A 20829-nucleotide genomic window follows, 5' to 3' on the forward strand; every position below is an offset into this window, starting at 1 on the left:
TGCTGGATACTTTCTGTAGCCTGGTTGTGATCTTTGCCTTGAATTTCTGTATGGGTTTTTATATCTGAATTTTAAGTGTGACTATTCCAGTCTGTTCCCATACAAGAACTCCCAGAACAGTTTCTTTTTCCTACAGGTTTTCGTCATTTTGTGTCTTAATGCCCTGTCTGGCCTTCACAAGTGTGGTCTTGCCTTGTTCATAGCGGTTCAGAAAATTGCAGCTGGGGTTAAGCCTTTGAACCTTCCACCCCCTTTGAATCTTTCTATTGGTTCCCATTCTCAGTTGCATCAACCACTCAGCCATTTTGGTTTCAAGGTCCCCTAAGATTTACTGTCTGTATGCATAATTTTTCTTGTGCTAGCAAAATGCCAACTTCTTTTCTCCAGTAAAGCAGTGGTGATATCTTTTGTCTTCACCCTTTTGTTATTTTCAAATGAATATTGTTTGTAAAGATTTTCACCAGTGCTGCAGTGTTGTTGGGGTTCTCCATAAATATCTGTAAAGCTGCCCTTCAAACTTCTTAAGGTTCTTCTTTAATACAATGCCTAGGGAGAAATGAGAATGATGGAATATCTTGGATTCTATCACTATGAACAATATTCTCTCATCATTTCCTCACATGTTCCTCTTTATTTTCTGTCTGCATCCGCTTGTCTTTCCCCTCTGCCCCCTTCATGGTTAGGCTGGGTAGCTTTTGAGCTCCCCTTCTCTCTGTTGGCCTGCAGTGTGTGTTGCTCAGGAGACTCCCTGTCCCTCTGTGACCCACTTCTTTGTGCTCCAGAGTACAAATACAAAAATGACTGTATATCCTGTTTCGTACAGGACGTAGTGAGGCTGGGAGATCAATAGCTGCAGATTATCACTATGGCCAAACTTTTGAGGAGTCTAGAAATGATGTATTTATGTTGTGTAGCAAGAATGCCTAGAGTTGCGTTATTTCTAAGTAGGAAAAAACCCGTCTCTTCTCTAGGAGAAGAGTTCAATAAACCTTGTTCTTCAGGGGATAGGTTGATCAACTGATAGGAAGAAGTGCACTTTTTGAGAAGGACTTCTGTCAGCTTCCTACTGTACAGTGTTTTGCAATGTTGTCTGAAACAAAGGTTAGTGAGAACTTCAACTGGAATACATTGCAGGAGGGCCCAGCTCCGAGTCCCACTTTTTCCTCTTTTGAAATTTACAAAGGACTTGGCTGGGAGTCAAGCCTGATTGTGATTCTCTGGAGTTTTGGGACAGGACCTTAATACTTGCCAATAAGGAATCAGATAATTTCATTATACAGTGAAGCAAAATTGCATTTTAAACCGTCAACAATAGACATGAAATGAAATTGCTGCTTATAGTTAGTGCTACTTTAAGCATCTGGTACCAGTTACTTCTAGAAATATGTTATTGGATTAAGTGGATCATTGATCTGATCAGTCACAGCAGTTTGTGTATTCCTGTCAAAAAACTGTTGCCATTGCAGAGGAATTATTTTTAATTATTGGAAGAGTGTTAAAATGACATATAGAGGTTGAGATGAGGAAGCTAGTTCTTGACTTGCTTTGACGGCAGTCTGCTGTCTTGCCTAATAAGCTTTTAATGGTGGAATGGTTAAACTGGGAAACAGGCCAAGAACAAAGTGAAGAGAATGTAACATCCCTAGTTGTAGGGCTGGTGGTTCATAGTGCACTAGGACTGGCAGGTCCCAGTAACACAGCTGTTACATCCCATTAATTAAAGTGCTGTTAGGTTAAAAGTGACTTTCATGGACTGTTTTATTTTATTCCAATCCATAATTCTGCAAACACTTGTAATATTTTGCAGTCTGATGCCTTCTCTGCTACTTTCTCCTTCTTAATGAAGGAGAAATTTCAAATACTGTATGTTGTAAAGCAACAAATTGTAGAAGATCAATGTAACTGAGGAGGTCTTAGTGCCTTATCATTTTAGTTGATTAAAATATGTTGGAAGATTATCTGTCCTGTATTAGGTTCATAGTAATGTAATGTTGCCTAAGAGACATAAAGCGTGTGCATGCTCTCTTTCTCTCTTTCACTTTCATATTTGTTAGGATTAGTATTAAATTCCCCTAGTTGTATTTAGTAATGCTTGTGACTCTTTTGTGCTTTGTGACTGAAAATTCATCATAACCGGTGCCTAATCTGCAGCTTTTGATTTGGGTTCTTACTGTAATCACATTTTAAACATGCACTGGCCCTGTTTGAAGGGTCCTTCAAAAGTTGTTTTTTCACTACAGATCTGGATTTTAAAGTTGAAAACAAGTTGTTGAAAGCTGCTGAAATAGCACTCTGTCTAATTAGTTCTTTTTCTCAGCCTTATCTGCCCACAAAGGAGAGGACACGTCCCAGTTCAGTCATGCAACTGGCTGAAAGCCTGAAACAGATCCCAAGCCGAGCCTTGAGCTTCCATTATTCTGTGGCTTGGGGATTGCATCTATGCTTTTTGTGTCTATTTTGGTTCAGGTAGAATTTGAAAGGAATGTGTCCCTAGGATAAATGATATGTGTATTGCCTAAACTGGGACAAGGGAGGCCAAGTCACTGGATTTGTAGATCTGTGCTGCCACTGGCAACTTGCTTATCCTCCTGTGCCTCAATTCCCACATCTGGGAAGTGGAGCTAACATCTCAATTTGCAAACATAAATGACATCTCATGTGTCTTATTCAAGGCACTTTGAAATTTTTTGGGAAGGCATCTCTCTGTGTACAATGGTGACAATAATTCCTTTGGTTAAGCCTTTTGGGGGTTGCAGTTGTGGGCAATCTGTCTGGAGCAACAAGGTGCTCTCTTGCTCTCATGAGCCAGAGTGAACTCAGGAATACAAAGTACAGGAAAATTTTGATAGGTTTATTACAGTTAATTATTAAAGGAACCTTGTATTAAAGACCTTTATGCAAAATATCTCCCTACTTTGTTTTCTGTAATTAAAGAAGCCTGTCTCGTCTCTACAGAGAATGAAAACCTTAATGACTTCGGTGGAGAAACAGCCCAGAAAGCTGTGTATTTGAGTCCCCTTTTGTTTCTCTAAAACATGGATTTTGCTTACAGCTCATAAAACTGCTGAGGTCAAAAGTTCTCTAAATAGCAGATCTCCATAGTACCCCAGAACCTGATACCTGGTGTATTTTAATTAGATGCTTTCCAGCTGTGAAGCCCTCTGTGAGTGGCCCATTCTTAACTGATGAAGTGTAAAATGGAGATCTTTTGGGCAAAGCAGCTTTCTTGTACCTTTATCATAGCTTTTCCCTGCAAGTGGCGGTTGCTATTTGTCTGCCAGTGACCTTTCTTTGTCTTTGTTGGTTTCTGGTGAAGCAGTGGCTGTTGACTGAAGTATTGGCTCTGAAGATTGAGAATGAGGAAATGTTTATGCTCTGTCACAGATTATTTATTCTTTTATTTCTTTCCTGAATGATCCACAGCGAGTCACTTAATCTCTTTATAAACTGGCCATTCATGTCTGAAGTCAAGACTGTAGGCTTGCTGTCTCACTGGAACCTGTGTGGAAGCATCTGAACTGCTCAGCCTTTTCAGTAGTGTGGACAAAAAGAAACTAGAGGTCTCGTTTCTCTCTCTGACGTGGTCTTGCATTTCCTGGGCAAACCTGTCCAAGTGTCTTCATTTTGCTGCTGCAATTATTTTTTTTTCACCTTGGGAAAAAAAGGGGAAATTTTTTTCCTCTGGTTTTATAGCAGTGTTATAAGGAAACTTTTATCAGTGCTAGTGAGCCATGGTGTAACAGTATAGTGGGACAGGAACTGCACCTGCCTCTGCTTGTTTCTGTGTTCTGTAAACCCAAAGAGCTGCAAGGACTGAGTATGTACCAAAATCTATGCGGGGAAGGTTTTTCTACGTAAACCTTAATGTGAAAATACAGTGGGGAATACTTCAGGGATGGGTTTTTTCATTTTCATTTGTAAATACAATTTTTTAAAGCCCTCCAACTATCAGTCTCATTTACTCAGAGCTTCCACTGACCTTTAATGTGGTAGGAAGCTCACCAATACTATGCCACAGATATTAGCAGACTGTGTACAATTAGATCTTGAGCATGCTAGAACCTAGATACTAGCTTTGTTTTATTCTCATATATTAAATTTATGCAGTGCTAAAAAATCCTGCAATTTAAAGACTAGTTAATGAAAGGATTTAATGACCAGGAGTCAAATCCTGCTGTTGTCATTCATTACAGGGTATTCTTCTATGGTTAATTCTGTTCTGAATAAATGTCCACAAAATTGTAGTTTCTCACAAATTGTACTAGAGGACAAACATTTGCATTCTATAAAAATAGTGATTCTATGAAATTCATTCACACAGAGTACTGTACTTGGCTGACATCATCTTCAAAATGGCGTGACCTTGTAAGCACAGGCAAATCTAAAATACATATTCAGTGGAAAAATCAGTGGTTCTTGTTCTCTGAAGTTTAGTGTTTTGTTTTACAATGTCATTCAGTCTTTGAGGATGCATTCTGGAGAGACTAAAGCAAGCAGTTCGATCAGCAATAACATATTTGGGAGTTATAACCTTAGAAGCAGTAGGTTATTTTGCACTAATGTGTTTTTCCCATAGAAGACATGAACTTTTGTGCTGCTTTATTGGTAATATTTATTATCAACCTGCATTGTTTCTAGCTTAAAGTAGGACCCCCACTCTGGTGAACACTGTATAAAAAAAAGAAAATAGGCATCATGTGCCCTGAATGGATTACTGTTTAAGCATCAGTATTGCCAATGGAACTTCATTAAAAGTATAAATCTTGATCTTGCAGCAAATGGGTGTTTTGCAGGTGATTTGAGAAAAGCAAAGGCTTCAGTAATTACCTTTTTTTGGTAGAGATTCTTTTCAACATCTGAATGGAATTTAGTTGTTTGAAACCATCAACATGTCACCTTAGATAGAACATACAGGATGTGAACTCAGCTCTGCTCTCTGCTTTGTCTCACAAGTGCAACACCATTTTTTTTGGTTTGAAAATAAGTGGCATATTGGCATAGATACCTTCCAGTTGTAAATTCTGCTTTTAAAATTGAATACTGTCTTTTTTGTGTTTCTTCAGGTTTAGCTGGAAAGATTATAAAAGCCATCATCAATGAAGGATTTCAGATCTCAGCTTTGCAGATGGTAGGTTTTCTTTTGTGTATGTTTTTCTGATAAACAGAAGTTGGAGAAATGCTGTATGCGCTTCACAGCAATGCACAGGTGTCTTCCTGCAACATAAAACCCTTGTGAAGACTGTGTAGCAATGTTTTGGGATCAGCATTGTCCTTGTGATATTTGTGTTTTATTATTTGATTGATCAGCTGATCTGTCTCTCATTGCTGGGTGACCTTGAGCCAAGTTACTTTACCTCTCTGTCTCTCTGTTTCCCTATAGTTAGAAGGGGGATAATGATAGTCTGTCTCTTTTGGAGCATTTTGAGATATCTTTACAAAATATACTAGCTAAGATTAGGGAAATTATTGTTCCTTAATTTTTTAAAATATATATTTAGTATGAATTTAGTGGAAGGTTTTTAAAGATACTTTAAAGGATTTTGACACCCTGATCACCCTCAGCAATTAAAGGAAGTGGGCACAAAGATTGTTCCCAAGAGTAGTCCTCTAAGTCCTGCCCTTTGATTTTTTTTGCAAGTGTTGAGATCTGAAATCCCCCTATGACTCAAATCCCCACCACAAATGAAGAATAGCCCCTTTCCTTTACTGTGCAACAAACAGATCCTCTTGCATGTCTTAGTGGTATCAGCCAACACTACGTTGTCTACTTATATTTAAGGTGGAAGAAGATACTGTGTGCTATGTTGCCTGTTGTGTCATTTTCTAAGTTGTTGACAAACTTCATATTGCAGCTGTAAAGCCATTCCTTTTACCTAGTAAAACCTAAAAGAGTAGTCTGAATGTTTGCTAGTTAAGAAAGGTTGTCTATTTTTTTTGTTGTTGTTGCTTAAGGCTAACATTTTTGTTTTCTTAGTTCAACATGGAGCGTGCAAATGTGGAAGAATTTTATGAGATTTACAAAGGTGTTGTCGCTGAATATATGGTAAGCATAAGTTTGAGAAGAATCTATTTAAAAATAAAATACAATTAAATGAGGAAACGGTCACATCTTTCCTTTTTTTTGGATTGTGACAGGATTTCTTTTAAGAGCCTATCTTGACCAGTTCTAGCTTGTTCTCAAATAAACTAACTCATCTTGAAAATTGTGCTGTGTTGTAAGAAAGGAGAGTCTTTTGTGAAAATTGTTCAGCCAAGGAATTTGTAAAATATAACAGAGTGAAACCCGCCCTACCTCAGATAAGTTATTTTATTGTGGTAGAGCTATGAGAATGTGTCACATATGTATCTTTGATTTGATATTGCAATAGTGGCTTGGACCAGAATATATATATTCATTATTGTGTTTACAATGGGGCTGCTGTATTTGAATGCTTTCCTAATGACATTTAACTTTATTGACCTGACTTCTGTGGATTTTCAGAAAATTTTAAAAGTTTAAGATATGCTGTAATCCCAGTGGACTTTTAAGACTATATATCTTATTATTATGCCTTGTTGTACCATCACATGAAACTTCCTGACTGTAGATAGAAGAACGGGAATACAAGAAGACGAGCTTGCATTTCTGTATCACCTTCCACCAGAGGATTTTGGTTCATTTTACAAATAGTAATGAGTTTAGTTTCACTGCCATGCTATGTACTATGCAAATTATCCTTAATTTTAAAATGGTTAAATTATTAAAAGATTTCTACACAGTTACTAATATTACTCTGATAATGACATTTTAATTTTCTTTTTCCCCCTTCACGGTTGTTTAGTCTAACTTACTTCAACAGGGTTTGTAGATTTGCCTTTAAATAGGTTTAGGAGTACTGTTAGTTCACTCTCAGATTGGGGAATACACTTAAAGTCTCCTCTGATAACACTGTTTTTGACAAGGACCAAAGGAAGGTTGGACAGGCAGACATGTAGGTATGTGGCAAAATTCAAATATGGTAATATCTGACTAGTATTTCAGGACCTGAAGAATCCCATGGTACTGCAGAAGTCTCTGCTTTGAACCAAACTGGAAATTCTCTACCATCTTCTGTGGCTCTTTTGTACAATCTCTGAACCCCTAATAAGTTGCAAATATTAGTTACATAATTTAATTGGAGAGTTACTCAGAAGGGAAGGTGACATTTAAACAGGGTAAGTCAATAAAGAAGATATGGTTTAGATGGGATTTGAAGAAAAGTGAGAATCTAGGGCTCTGTCCTGCAAACCATATGTGCTGGATGCACTCAGCTGAAATGAAATGAAATGAATATCTCCGTGCACTCAGGATATCTGTGAAACAGGAAAATGTGGGAAAGCTAATCATGATGGTAAAGGGATCCAGAGAAGGCACATATGGGAACAGCAATAGATAGTGTCAGTGCAGGCCAAATCGGAAGAAGTATGTTGCAAAATAGGATATTGAAGAAAGAATATGACCTCTTATATCTGTGACTCAGAACCGTCTGTTTTGATCTGAATTTTATTTACCATTCCAAAATAACTCAGCACAGAAGATACTTGGCATCCAGAAATCCTTTTCAAAAACCATACACCCATTTCTTCTGGTTACCCCTTGTCAGTTCGATAAAGGCTTGACATTGCATATAAAGCACTTCTCTGTGAAAAGAGAAAGCTGAACAATTGCACAAAATTTTAGCTTTGTTGGTGTCTCCTGCGTGGGATTTTTCATACTATTGATCAGGTTTTGTGCTGTTTTGCTTTGTATTTCCTACGGTAGCCAGAATGGAAAATGGGGAAAAAAGGAGGGAGATTATTTTGGGTCAGCTCAGAATCTACTTTGTTAATCAAAAATGCTTGAGCTTGATCCTGCTCCAGGAATGGTTTTGGTTGACCACAAACCATGCTATTTGATGAATAAACTATTTGCTAAAGAAAATTTGATTTAGCTGTAACTGGGAGTCTTACCAGAGAAACATGTCTGCTATTTAAATTCAACTCTGGACTTGATAAGGCTGTGTAAGGTAGACCAAGCTTGTCTCACATAGTACCCCCTGCCTCTGTGCTGTAGTTGATGGCAGCTGGTCTTCAGTCCTCAGCTTTGTCTTGTAATGAAGGAGTCAGGAGAAACTTTGCCCATGTTTGCTGTTGCTGGTGGGATGTCAGTGCTGATACAGAAACAGTGGAAAAAGGAGGAACAAGAAAAACCACAGTTTGCAGGGAGGAATTCAGTTGATTCAACTAAAGTTAAAAGCCTGTTTTTTCTCCACTTTCCTCTTAGCTGTTATTTAGATGACAGAATTCAATGAAATTGTACAGAGTAGTGACTTTGTGGCAATTTACTGTTTCTTAACAGAATGAAATATATTGCCCTTTGACCTGTTCTTAACAGTGGATCTGTTGGTGATAAGACAGTTTTTGGAATTAAAATATTTATTAATTTTGTAGAATATGAAACTAGTCTGCACTCTTTTCATGTCCTCTCAGGAATATCTCTACCTACATTTCCTAGGATCAGGTTGATGATGGAGGTGCTTGGCTAAAATTCCATCCCATTGATTTCAGAGTGGGGAGATTAAGCACATGCTCTCATCGTGGAATCTGTTATGAAGATAGTAACTCTTTTTAATAATGCTGCCTGACTTGGAGTCTTTGTGTATTTAGTTTCCATCACAATTCATAAAAGGCAGAGAAGGACTTAATCCTTCTTTTTCTACTGCTTTTTTTCCCATTCTGTATGCTCTTGTTCTTTGTCATGGCTCATCCTTGACCTGCCCATGGCTGGTGGGCGTGATTGCAGTACCTTGCTTGTCCATCCCTGTCCTCCCTTATTTCTTGTGAATCTTTTTTCCTTTCCTCTTTCCTCATTGGTTTTGGTTCTTTTCACTGTCCTGATTTGTTTAAAACTGGTCTACCCAGATTTCTAGACAAGTATGCAATTATAAGGCCATGATTTAAAAAAGGAAATCAGACTAGAACATCAAAATAGATTCTTTCTGCTTGTGAAACCTAAGAGGAAGTCAGATTAGAACATCAAAACAGATTCTTTCTGCTTGTGAAAGCTATACCTCTAATTAACAAACTCCAAATTGGCACTAATGCCCAGAGTTAATTTAAGTTTATGAAAACTAAGACCCATCTTCATCACCCACTCAGAACTCACAATGTCTCTTTACTCTCCAGGAGGCTCGAGGGAAACAGATTATTTTGGTGTAACTGAGATTCTGGTTAACAGTATACTGCAAGAACGTTGCCAGATCAAGGACCCTTACCCTAACAGGTTGTGTCACAGGCACAGGTTCTGTTGGATTATGTATTTCAGCTTCTGTAGTAATATCTGAAGAAAAGGCAGTGAGAACCAAAAGCCCAAGGGGCATTTTAATGACTTAAAGCCATCAAACAGGTGTATATTTGGAAACAAATATAGGCTATGTACCATGCTCCCTGTAGGGAACACTGCAAACTGCATTGCTGCCTGTGGAACTGGCTGAACATAGTGTGATTTTTCAGGCTTACACCCAGCAAGGTGTGTTCCATTGATTCAGTCTAGTTTGACAAGTTATGGGATATTGCTGTGAAATCCAGGTCTGGATCAATAAGGATGTACCCACAAAAGAATTTAAAGTATTATGGAAGCTGTTGCATGCTATTTAGCGTCTGGTTAAAGCTGAATATCAAATTTATCTCAATCTTCATCTTCTAAACCAAGTAGCAAAATGGAAAACATGTCTGTTGTTGTGAATACTAATGATATCTTTGTTTCATGTCTTTGCTTTCCTAAATGCACCAATATTTCTTAATTGTTCCTGTCCTGTAAGTTTGGGTCTAGTTTTGGGGAGGAATACAACCCTTGCTAATGCCCAAAGAAGTTCAGATTTGCCTCTATCTTTTTTCTCTTCCAGGACATGGTTACAGAGTTGTGTTCAGGCCCTTGCATAGCAATGGAGATTATACAACCTGAGCCTCCAAAAGTGTTCAGAGACTTCTGTGGCCCTTCTGACCCTGTAAGTACTTGCTTGAGTGATAAGGAATGCTTAAAAAGTTGATGTGCTGCCTATGTGAATTAAAAGATCAAAGTGTGGTACGGCAGCCACATACTTGCTGCATTCATTGGAAACATGTAAGCATTACCTGATCATGGAGGTCAGATGCTAGTCTTAGTGGACCAATTTGCAAATCCTCTAGCAACTCTTCCGATCTTACCTAAACCAGGTGATAAAATACTGTGACGATATTTATGTGAAAGGAAAGCTATCTAGGCAAAAATCTCTATTAAAGATTCATAAATATTCTAACACAAGGCTTCAGAGCCCTGGAACAAATAGTTATTGCTTGTGCATGCCAATGTAAATTAAATGTTAGTCCACTGCAGTCTGTGGCATTCTCCTAGGATGAAACTGTAGAAGGAGAATTGGTCCCTTTGTTTTTCAGAAGGAAACGAACAAAAAAGGGTGTAAAAGTTCTCGTACCTGTTTGCTATGCCAATGCTTTTAGCTTTTATTTTTCATTTCTTGAGGTAACTAAATGGATATGCGTGACACTGTGTGCAATTTGGAGACAAGCATAAGTGCTGTCTCAAAAAAGCTTGCAGTTTTTTGTTGAACAATAAAGGCTACTATACCACACAGGAGCCATGAGGTGAAATATCAAGATGGAGGCAATGAGATTAGGGTTTGTATGGTTTTTTTGGTTATGACCTGATGTTTTCATTGCAGACCGAGTGGGTTTACCAGTTTCCATGGAAAAAAATCACACAGATTAATATTTGAAGGAGAGAACACATTGTTCAGGATATATTTTTCTTCAGATCCAGAGCTTCCATTACAGAAAGTACAAGTTAAAGGCATTATCCAAACCTTTTTTTCACCTTCCATTTGGTAACATTCAAATGTTTCTCTGCTGGGTTAGCACCTTGTAAGCAGAGCATAACCTGTTTATCTGACTTAGTTTTAACTGCAGGATGATATATCAGTGGTAATGTACACAATGTGGTGGTTTCAGGTTTTTTTTCAAATTCCATGTTAAAGGTTTCTGATCTTGAAAACTTTCAAAGATGCAGTTGTTTTATTTGGGCCTATTATATCCTTTTCATGTTTCTGCTTGTTTAATGCCTGATACTTTAAAATCAAAATATGCTTACAAACATCACAGCTGCTTTAGGTTATTAAAGACAAGTGTACCTATACAAGGGGAATTTCTCTATTTTCCCTTACTACATCCATGAACAGCTCTGTCGTAGCCATACAACATGTGTGTGACCAAAGGAATTGTTGATGAGCTGGGGAACTGAGGGTTGTATAAACTGATGGCTTCTCTGGGTAGCACAAGAAAACAGCAAAGGAGGGAACTAAAATTCCTGTCTCCCAAATCTCTTGCTAGTAACCTACCTATGCTGTTTGTGTTTCCCTTTTAATGGCTGTGTGACTTGTGAAGTGAAAACGAGTACCTGCCTGCTTCTAGTGGAAGCAGGGAACTGTAAGTTTTGGACACTGACTTTATAGCAGTTACACTAATGGTATGTTTGGAAGATAGGCAGCGTTATATATTTCTGTCTACTGTTTCCTATAAGGATTGCAAATTAATTGGTTCTTCAGGCACATAAAGCGTATGTACAGTAACTGCAGCTACTTTCAAGAGTGATCTTTGCCTGAAATTTATTTGTCTCTTCAGATAGCATTTGTAGATTGTCCTTGAGGAAGAAGGGACTAAGGTATCTCAGTGGTCTTTTGTCGTTCCCAGTCGGAATCATCAGAGAAGCTCACAACTGAACTTTGTGGTTACAATATCTGCCTCAAACAGGAGTAGCAGAAACCATAACAGCAGTTTCATTATCTAGCAAGGTTATACACAGACCATGAAGATACCATGGACTTGTTATTCTAGTGATTAAAGTAAATCTAAGTGTCATGCAAATAGTGCATTATCACTGAGAGATGTCAATCTCTCTAACTTGTTTGTTTGTTTGTTCATATATGTTAGATCCTGATGTGTGTACAGCCTGTTTATAAACGCAGGTGAAGAGCAAGTTTACTATAAAATGCACTTTACTGGGTCACTTTGGCTCCTGTTAAATAGTACCCTATTTGGCAAGTAGTGCCATAGAAATCACTGTGATTACTCTCAAAGCAAGGTGCTGTTTGAAGTGAGTGAAGGTGTTGGAATTTGACTTATATAATGAATCTCCCAATCACACGTGCTGTTAATTATATCTTACGTACATAGCAAATATAATAATTACTTTGTGGCAACTCAGGTATCTAAACTGGGTATGAATGTTAACAGCCTTTTCAGTCTGTTCTTGGTTTTGCAGGGAGGCAGTTGGGGTACACATCAATAAAAGACACCCAAAAAGAGGTGATATAAATTTTCTCAAATCAAAGTGAGATGTCATTTGGAAATAGGTCTGGTTTTGTCCACGTCCCTGCTGTTTAGGGCTGAAGAAAGAATTACAGTTTTTCCATTTTGAAAATTATGCTTTAATAAGCTGGCAATTTATACCAAGTGTACTTTGTGCTATTTTCTCTAACTGGGTAGTATTTTGTTAGCACTGCAGGTCAGTAAAGCTCTCTGCCAAAAGTACCCTTCATTATAAACCAGCTTATAAATACTTTGTTTAAACCTCTTGTGTGGTAGTAGGGAAGACTGCTAACCAAAAACCTGTTTAGAGCCTCTCTGTAGTAGTGCACAAACAGCCTATCAAATATGGAAAGCAGGCAGTGGGATAAAGATACTTGTCTGCAAGGAGCTGTGCTGGACATGCTCACTCTCAAAATTACTGTGACCTGATTGAAGGGCTCAGTGTCACAGGTTGCAGGCTTGTGGAACATTTGTTCCCGGTGGCTAGTATATGCACTAGGAGAAACGCTTTTCTGCAGATCTTGCTGCTGCTTACATTTTTGTTGTACACTGGCACTTTTCTAATGAGTGGCCAGCTGGGTCATTGCACTCTTGGTGAACGGTCAGCATCTTTAATTACACTTGGCTCAAGCTCCTGCAGTGCAGCTGGATTTTTTTGTATCATTGGTGGCCCCATCTGAGGCCTTTCTGTAATCTTTCAGATCAGCTGTGATGCTTGTTTATCTTGTCTTCAAATTGCAGCCTCTAGTTTAGCTGTTCCTCCAAGCCAGGTCCCAGACTACTTGTGTGACTTGCTCTTGGTGTTGCTCTGCGCCTCATTCTCTCTGTGCTGGAACATGTCTGTGGCCAACGTGTAGGGTTTAGAAATGGAAGGCACTCTCCACATCTACTATAATAAACATGTATTTGTTCTTTACTTATTGTTGCAACACCCCTGTAAAAGGCCAGCAGCCGTTCTGATACCCATCTTGAAAATACTGTTTCTTTACAACATTAATAAGGGCTGTGTAAAAAAGATCTCCAGGTTCCACACAAGAATGTAGCTTTTCAAGAGGGGAAGCACCCACAGCCTCTGCTGTGCACCCAAAGCTAGGAGGTTTGAGATATTGAGATTCTATGAGCAGCTGAGCACTTCTATTTGGGTATTTAAATTTCAACTAGGAATGGGATTTCTGAAATGACTTTGAATTCCACTGATTTTCCATAGGGTGTTTGAATCATTTAAACCCTTTTTCAAAGTATAGTATAAAATCTTGTAATGCAGGTTGTTAAATTACATTTTTCATGCTGGGTGCTATTTCAGTCTGTTTCTATTGGTGCAGTTCTGACATTGAGAGAAAAAAATTTACACCTATGGCAAAGAGGTGACTGCTCTAGAAAGCTAGGAAGAGGAGTTAAAAAGTTAATTAAATCAGATTACTAAAGAACACAAACTTGAACTTTTGATACACACTATCACTTCGAAATAAGAGTTGCTAACTGCAACCAAAGTTCAACAGAAAAGAAGCTATGTTTCTCCATTGTAAAGAATTGAAAGTGGTTGGAGAGGGGTAGGAGTAAATACAGCACAGTGTGCACTACCAAGAAAGCTGTTTTGTTTAAGTGCGGTAAGAAAAAAATCCGCAAACTATTCTGCATTGATTTGACATTGTTTCATGTGAATCAGAAAGCAAAGGCTATAATGGAAATCCTTGGAACAGGGGGATGGTGGCCAGGGAATCCTGTCACTGCTTGAGCTTGCTAACATCAATGTTTCATTTGATTGGTGTTTGTGTATTTTTGGCCTCTGGAGCACTTGGAGGCCTTTTCTTATTGCCTTGTTCAGACCTAAGTCTGAAGCTACAGCTGCAGTTTTCACATCTTCATGCAGCCTCTATGTTGAAATAGCTAGTAACGTGAGGTGATTATGCAGTATTCATAAAACACTTGTAAAATGCTGTAGAAATTAGATATATTGCTTTTATTTTTTATTTTTACCTTTCTTTTGAACTTTCTGTATGCACAAATGAAAAGGTTGGTTATAACATACATCAGCTATGTGTTCCTGGCTGACTGCATAACTTTTAGTAGTCTTAATAGCTTTTAGTTAGGATTGGCAGTACACTAAAAGTGACTTAAGTACCTTCTGCTGTGAGATATTATTAAAGTGATGGGACATGCTGCAATATTTCTGCATCCAGTGGGCTGGAAAGGGATTTTCATTACTTGCTTTAGATCTTAACCTGCATTCTTTTTACATTGAGGATTTGCAATTTTAATGGTAACAGTGTATTAACAGTCTTTTGTACTTTTGCATCAACGCCAAAGAGCTAAAAGGAAGATCAGAAGGTTTAAAAAAAAGCGGTGAACTGAAAGAGGTGGAGTCTGCTTTAGCTCTGTTCCTGACCTCACTGTGTGACCTTGGACAAAAAGTTCAATATGTTTCTGCCTCAGTTAAATAGGGATAACAATATGAGCCAAAGAACACTGTTGCTGTAAGATTTTTGTTTGTATAGACCTTCTGTGAATCTCTAGCACTGAAAAGTATCTACATATGTGGCCAAAAATGTTCATGTTCATTCCTAGAGCTACATTAGCAGCACCACATTTTCATATTGCATCAATAAAAAGTAGTTCAGTGGAAGACATAAAGAAATATGAAATCAATTTTTGAGCTCCCAAGTATTCATTTTCTGGCACTACCTTCATAGCTGTTTCAGTGTGGATTCTCTCTATAGCCTAGTGAGCCCTGGTCAGAGCGTTGACAGTGAAGTACATAATGTGTTTCCAGAGAAATAAGATTTATTAATCTAATTCTTTGATGAAGAAGATTTTCATGTAATTGATTATCTGCGCAGATAGCCTGAGTCATGTAATAATAATAAAAAATTCCATTCAGAGCCAAACTATTATCAGCTAGAGTAGCAAACAGATCGATCGATACCAGTTACGATATCCTGCTGTCTAAGCCTGCAATGGGAAAGACATGATTGAATTGCTTAGATGTTATTTAAGGTCAGCCATCTGACTCTGTCCTTTCAGTTTTTAATTTCCACATCAGCCTCTGCAGGTCTAATGAAAATGTGTTCTAGACAGTGCTAAGGCCTCTCAGTTGGGGGACATGGTAATTTTTGACTGTCTGTGGAGGGAGATTCTTCCCTCTAGTGCAGCCCCCTTTTGCTGAGCTGACACTGCTTATTCATAAAGCCTAAACTCTTGGTGGGTTCAGGACTTCTCCTGCCTTGTTCTCTGCCATCCCTCTGCGCGTGGGCAGGGGGCTTATTAAGACTGGATCTAGCAGAAAGGAAGTGTTAAGACAGCTGTACTCTAGTGACCCACAGCTGTAATGTGACTGTAACCGTGAGTTGCCACCACTGCTTTAGACTGTTTGAAATTTACCTCCAAAAGCATTATAGCTTGTTGTCAGAGACAAGCCTGTGTCTGTGTGGATGCCAAACACCACACCTGTGGCAATGAGCTGGTTTCCCTGGTTTAAAACGGATGGAGTTGCACTGGCTGCACCAGAAACAAGACTGATACATAAATGTCATATTTGTTCTTCCTGTCAAAGCTGTGTGTAGCCCTGGGAGCATCTGAGAGTCAAGAATTCAAGAATTGTTTTTTATAGGCATGAATTCAGTATTCATAGTAAGTTCTCCTGATGTGTTTCTCTTGCTTCTGAATGGGTATTGCAGAGGTCTGCAGACCCTGACACCCTCCTCCTTCCACCCTATTTGCTTTAATTGTGTGTGTGTATGTGCTTTGTAGTGGCACGTATGCATGATCTGGTTATAATTTTGAGGTGACCTGCTTAGAGCTCTGTTTCTTGCGTACTGTCTTCCCCAAGCCACCCTTTGCAGGCAATGGGAAGTCCTTTGATAGGAAGAGGGACTTCAGCCTCGCTGAAGTATGTCTTTGTGGGGAGACTAGAACAAAAATCAGAGGACTAGTAGTGGTGGAGGACCCTTTTGCTTGCAAGTGGCTTGCTTTAAATATCGCTTGTTATTGCCTGAAGGCTGCTGTCATATGATGGCTGTTCAGTGTCATGTGGAACTGGAGTTTGTAGGCTCACTTTGATTCTTGACGGGTAGGTGCATATGTGCTGAAAATTGCTGTTATTAGTGGTGACTGGCAGTCTCCATTGGGAGACTAAATACCAACAGAGCCCTCAAGACTGAACTCTGCTTTAAATCCAATGTGATTGAGGCATGTTGGCAAGGTTACAGTTTGAAAAAAACTTTTATCTGCCACTCCTTGGCTGAGGCTCCAGAGCTACCAGACTTCAACGTGTCAGCAGTGCCTAAGTAAATCCTGGATGGGAGGTCATTGAACTTAGATTCAGTGGTCACAAATTACAGTCATTTGATAAACTAGATAATAACAGATATTGCATTGTCTGATATCAAGCCCACTACAACCACAGAGACGTGATGCTGGAAGAGTCTGCTGCTTTCATCCTCTGGAGAGAAGGTGCTGGGGACTTCTGGGAGAGGACTGAAAGTGGAGTACATTTGCATCTTGTTTCTGGCTGCTGCGATGCTTTTTTTTTTTTCCCCTCAATTGGCTAACAAAGCCCCTCTAGCCTATCTAGGGGTTTTTTTATAGTTTCTTCTGCTACCTGTCACTATGATATTTTAGTATCCCCACATGACCGGGCACCTTCTTGACTGCAATGTCTGGACATTTTCAGGAAGTTATCAGTGTTTTGTCAAAAATCCTGTATGCCCTCCTGGAAAGTAGCATCAACTCCATCAACTCCAGAAGCCTCAGGGTTCCCATCTGTGTTCTTGTCTTTCCCTTATGTCAGGCTGTCTCTGGCTTTGAACTGGTTCTTCCTGGGCTCCTCGTGCCTGGTTCCAGGCTGGAATAGCTTACCCTATTTTAGCAAGAAGAGAGAAGCTGAACATAAGCCCAGAGACTGAAGAAAAGCAGAGATGTGCCACAAGGCATTAACAGTACTGGTTACTGGTCTTCCTTGACTTGCTGTGCACAGAGGTACAGAGACCTCCTACCTACGCCCCAGAATGGGTAATGTGTCAGGGTATCCTAGAGCTAGGTTTTTAGGCCTTTCCCTGCAAAGCATCGTAGGGCTAGCCATTTTGGTAAGGGTTTAAGTCACACTTAGAATATTTACTTTTTAAGAAAACTCAATTTCTTGGTCAAGGACTTTGTACTGTTCAGCTCTGCAGACAAATGAAGACATTTAGCCTTATCTGAAATCACGAAGACTAACTGTGTCTATAGGTAGGTGTGAAAGAAGCCTGAAAGACTGGCTTAGGGATGCTAAAGGCTCCCTTTGCACTCAAACTGAGCGCGTCCCAAAGTAGTAGGTAGGTGTTATTAAAAAAGTGGTATTTTAAGCATCTATGATGAACACAAGTTTCTTATAAATGCTGTGAGTTACATAAATTTGTCTATTCAGGCTTGAGGAGGTGGGGTTTTCCGGACTGCGCGGGGTTTTGGTTATAAGTGTCCATCTGCCTACCTTGTTTTGCAAAATGAATGCTTCCATATCCTGTTTGTATTGCATCTTCATGTTTAGGTTCTCCCCAAGCTTTGAATATATGCCACGTTTTAGAGACTGGTGTTACAGACTTAGCATCTCATATAGATGGATCATATTTTATTTAAAAGGTGACCACACAAAGTTTTAAAAGCGCTTACTTGCCTAGTTTCTTTTAGTATTTGCTTGGTTTGTTTTTTAAATAATGCTAGCTAATACCATATCTTTATTGTATCTCTGCTTATATATCTTAGATGGATTAAGGAGAAAAGTTTTGTTTCTCACTGCTGTAGAAAATGAGGTAGGCTTCTAACATATCAGGTGACCGTGTGATACCAGCCTGGTATAGACAAATACACAATGTAATTTTACACCCATAGGCTGATCAGAAGTAATCCACAGGGTTCTCTCTAGGGCTTGTTTCTCCCAGCTACACTGGATTACAGTGCAATTACAGTGCAATGCTTTTTAAAAATCAAAGTATTCTTCCCCCTTGTGAAAATACAGTCTTTGTCAGTAAGACACAGAGCTGGTCATCATAATTCCTAGGTTGTAGTCTCCTCCTGCAGTTGCAGGAGGTCTACCTTCCTTGGTGATTCCTTATCTTTCCGCACCCCCCCTCCCCCACTTTGGACTGTTCTGTTATGGTTCTGCTGTAGCTGCTGAGGTTTCTGAGAATAGATTCATTAATATATTTGGTCCATAAAAGGCACAAGGTAAGAGCCTCTTCGAGAACAAGGTGGTTCTGGGTTATTTTCAGTCTGCGCGGTTGGTTTTTTTGCTTACCTTGTGTTCTGTTTGGTTACACAAGACAGCAAATCACTCTTTTACATTGGACAGTGATGTTTTTGAGTATATAAAAGTTAATCCCTGAAAAGAGGCATTAAAGCAAAAAACCAAATTCTCTATAACCTCAGCCCTTCCTTGGAAAAAGGGAGCAGTGTTTCCAGGAGATACGGGAAGTGCTGAGGTCACTCTGGATAAGAAGATGATACTGTTACTGCACTAAACAACTCTTTTCTCCTTCTCCAGTTTCTTAGCATCCTGGTCACAGTGACCTTGTGTGTTTGCAGAACTTTTGATTTGAATAGATTAAGAGCATTTGCTTACATGCCTGACTCAGATTTTTGTTGACTGTAGATAGCCTTATCCTTCACTTGATTTCTTCCTGACTTATCATTGGAACATAGTAGTTTTGTAGTGCTGTTATGTATACTTCAAGTTATGAATTAATATGAGTGATATCTCCAGTAAAAAAAAAAAATTAACAAAATAAAAAACCAAGGTAGAACTTGTTAGAACAGGCTGCAAAGGCTTTTTCTAGAGCACTATAGAAGGCAGTTTGCAAGAGTAAGCTCACAAAGGTGCTTGTTGAAAATGTGCAACAAAGTTATAAACATGTAGAAAAAGGGCAGTAGGGCACTCACTTTTCCATACAACCATGATGATATTGTGATCTTGAGTATCCTGAAGTTGACTGTAGCTCTCCCAAAAGGTTTCATGTCTTTCAGTCAGCAGCTTATGAGTAGCCAATTCTTGGATGCGTGTGACTTTTTTTTTTTTTTTTTTTTTCTTGTCCCTGAGGACTGCTTTGTTAATAAATTGGTGGAAGAGCTAACAATAACCAAACAGAAAAGGAGCTGCAGATCATAGTGTATCTTACATACTCTTGATAAACTGGTACACAAAAGAGATTGATCTGAGGGGAACTGATCACTGCTGGAAGGAGATCGACCAGTTTCTCAAGTGGGTTTCCCGTAAGAGGGATCAGTTGGCTTTCTAGGTGTCATCCTTGTACTGTACGTTGCAACAGGGTGTGTATGGACTGACATTCCCTAGGTGCTTTGCATGCCGTTGTATTAATGCAAGAAGTACATGCTGTGGCCAGAGCATATCTGCAGTCATTTTCTGTTTGAGCTACGTTATTGAAGGCTTCAAAGTGCATGAAAACAAATACTGTGGCCTAAGCCTTCCCTTCTGTAATAAGAAGGAGGAGGTAGTCTGGGTTTGCATTTCTGATGATGATGGGTGGTATTATTGTTGTTGTTATTATTGTTATTATTTTAAATCTTCCTCTCTGCAATTGCTGATAGCCATGAGAACAACTGCAGTAATAGTTTTTGTTCTATACCACTGGTCTCGTTGACTGTGGACACTATTAACTAAACAAAGGCATTTTAAAAACTGGACATAAAATGATGAATTCAAGTACTGAAAACCTGCTGAATAATTTGGGGTGCTGCTTGCTGTCTGTCTGGTTTAGGCTGACATTCTCTGTTCTACTGCAGGGCCACCTGAGCAGAATATTTAGCAGCTGCTTTCACTTACAATATGATAGACTGCATCTGATGTGCACATGGGACTTCCCTTGGATACTCCTACTAAGAAGTTTTCCCTTTCTATGTGTCCCTTGACTTCTCAGATCAAGGAACTAGAACAAGGTTGGGCTGGAAGATGGGTGAGCAGCAGTTCTTCATGTTCCCATGGCAGCTCTGAAGTTCCCCTATGTGACTTGGCATGGCCTGAGTTTTTGCAGGCTGTGGCTTATCATCAGAGTGCTACACAGGAATTAAAATAGCATTGAATCAGGCAGAGAGAATAGTTGAGGAACTGGTCTGGGATTCAAAGATCTGAGCTAAGACCTAGACATTGAACTTGTGATCCTTGTGAAACGTGTATTTCTTTGTGCCCCTGGAAAATTACCGTCTCCCTGTCTCGGTTTCCCACTCCAAAAAAATGGGATCCATTCTGCTCCCATTTTCTGTTCTTTGTATCTCTTCATATAAGTTTTCCAGGCCAGGAGCTGTCTCTTAGTATGTATAGAACACTGACTAGTACAGCTAGTCCTGAATACAGCAGGGGCTTTTAAAAAACAGTTGTAACACAAATAATGATTGATTCCTTCCATCAGAACAAGGCTGTTCACAAGCGTGTGGGAAGAGATGGCAGCACTGCCACCTCCAAGGAAAAGCTTGTGGTTGGATTGGATG

General features: G+C 39.2%; 1 protein-coding gene across 2 annotated transcripts in view; it reads left to right on the forward strand.

Annotated features, from left to right (window-relative positions):
* The window catches only part of NME7 (NME/NM23 family member 7), a 91438-nt gene that overhangs the window by 45723 nt on the left and 24886 nt on the right, over nt 1-20829 (forward strand). For both annotated transcript variants that reach the window (XM_049824431.1, XM_049824430.1), the window contains exons 8-10: nt 5064-5128; nt 5975-6043; nt 9903-10004. In XM_049824431.1, the coding sequence (XP_049680388.1) occupies nt 5064-5128; nt 5975-6043; nt 9903-10004 (236 nt within the window). The remainder of the gene's footprint in view (nt 1-5063; nt 5129-5974; nt 6044-9902; nt 10005-20829) is intronic.

This window comes from Accipiter gentilis, chromosome 21, assembly GCF_929443795.1.
Source record: "Accipiter gentilis chromosome 21, bAccGen1.1, whole genome shotgun sequence".
Classification (NCBI taxonomy): domain Eukaryota; kingdom Metazoa; phylum Chordata; class Aves; order Accipitriformes; family Accipitridae; genus Astur; species Astur gentilis.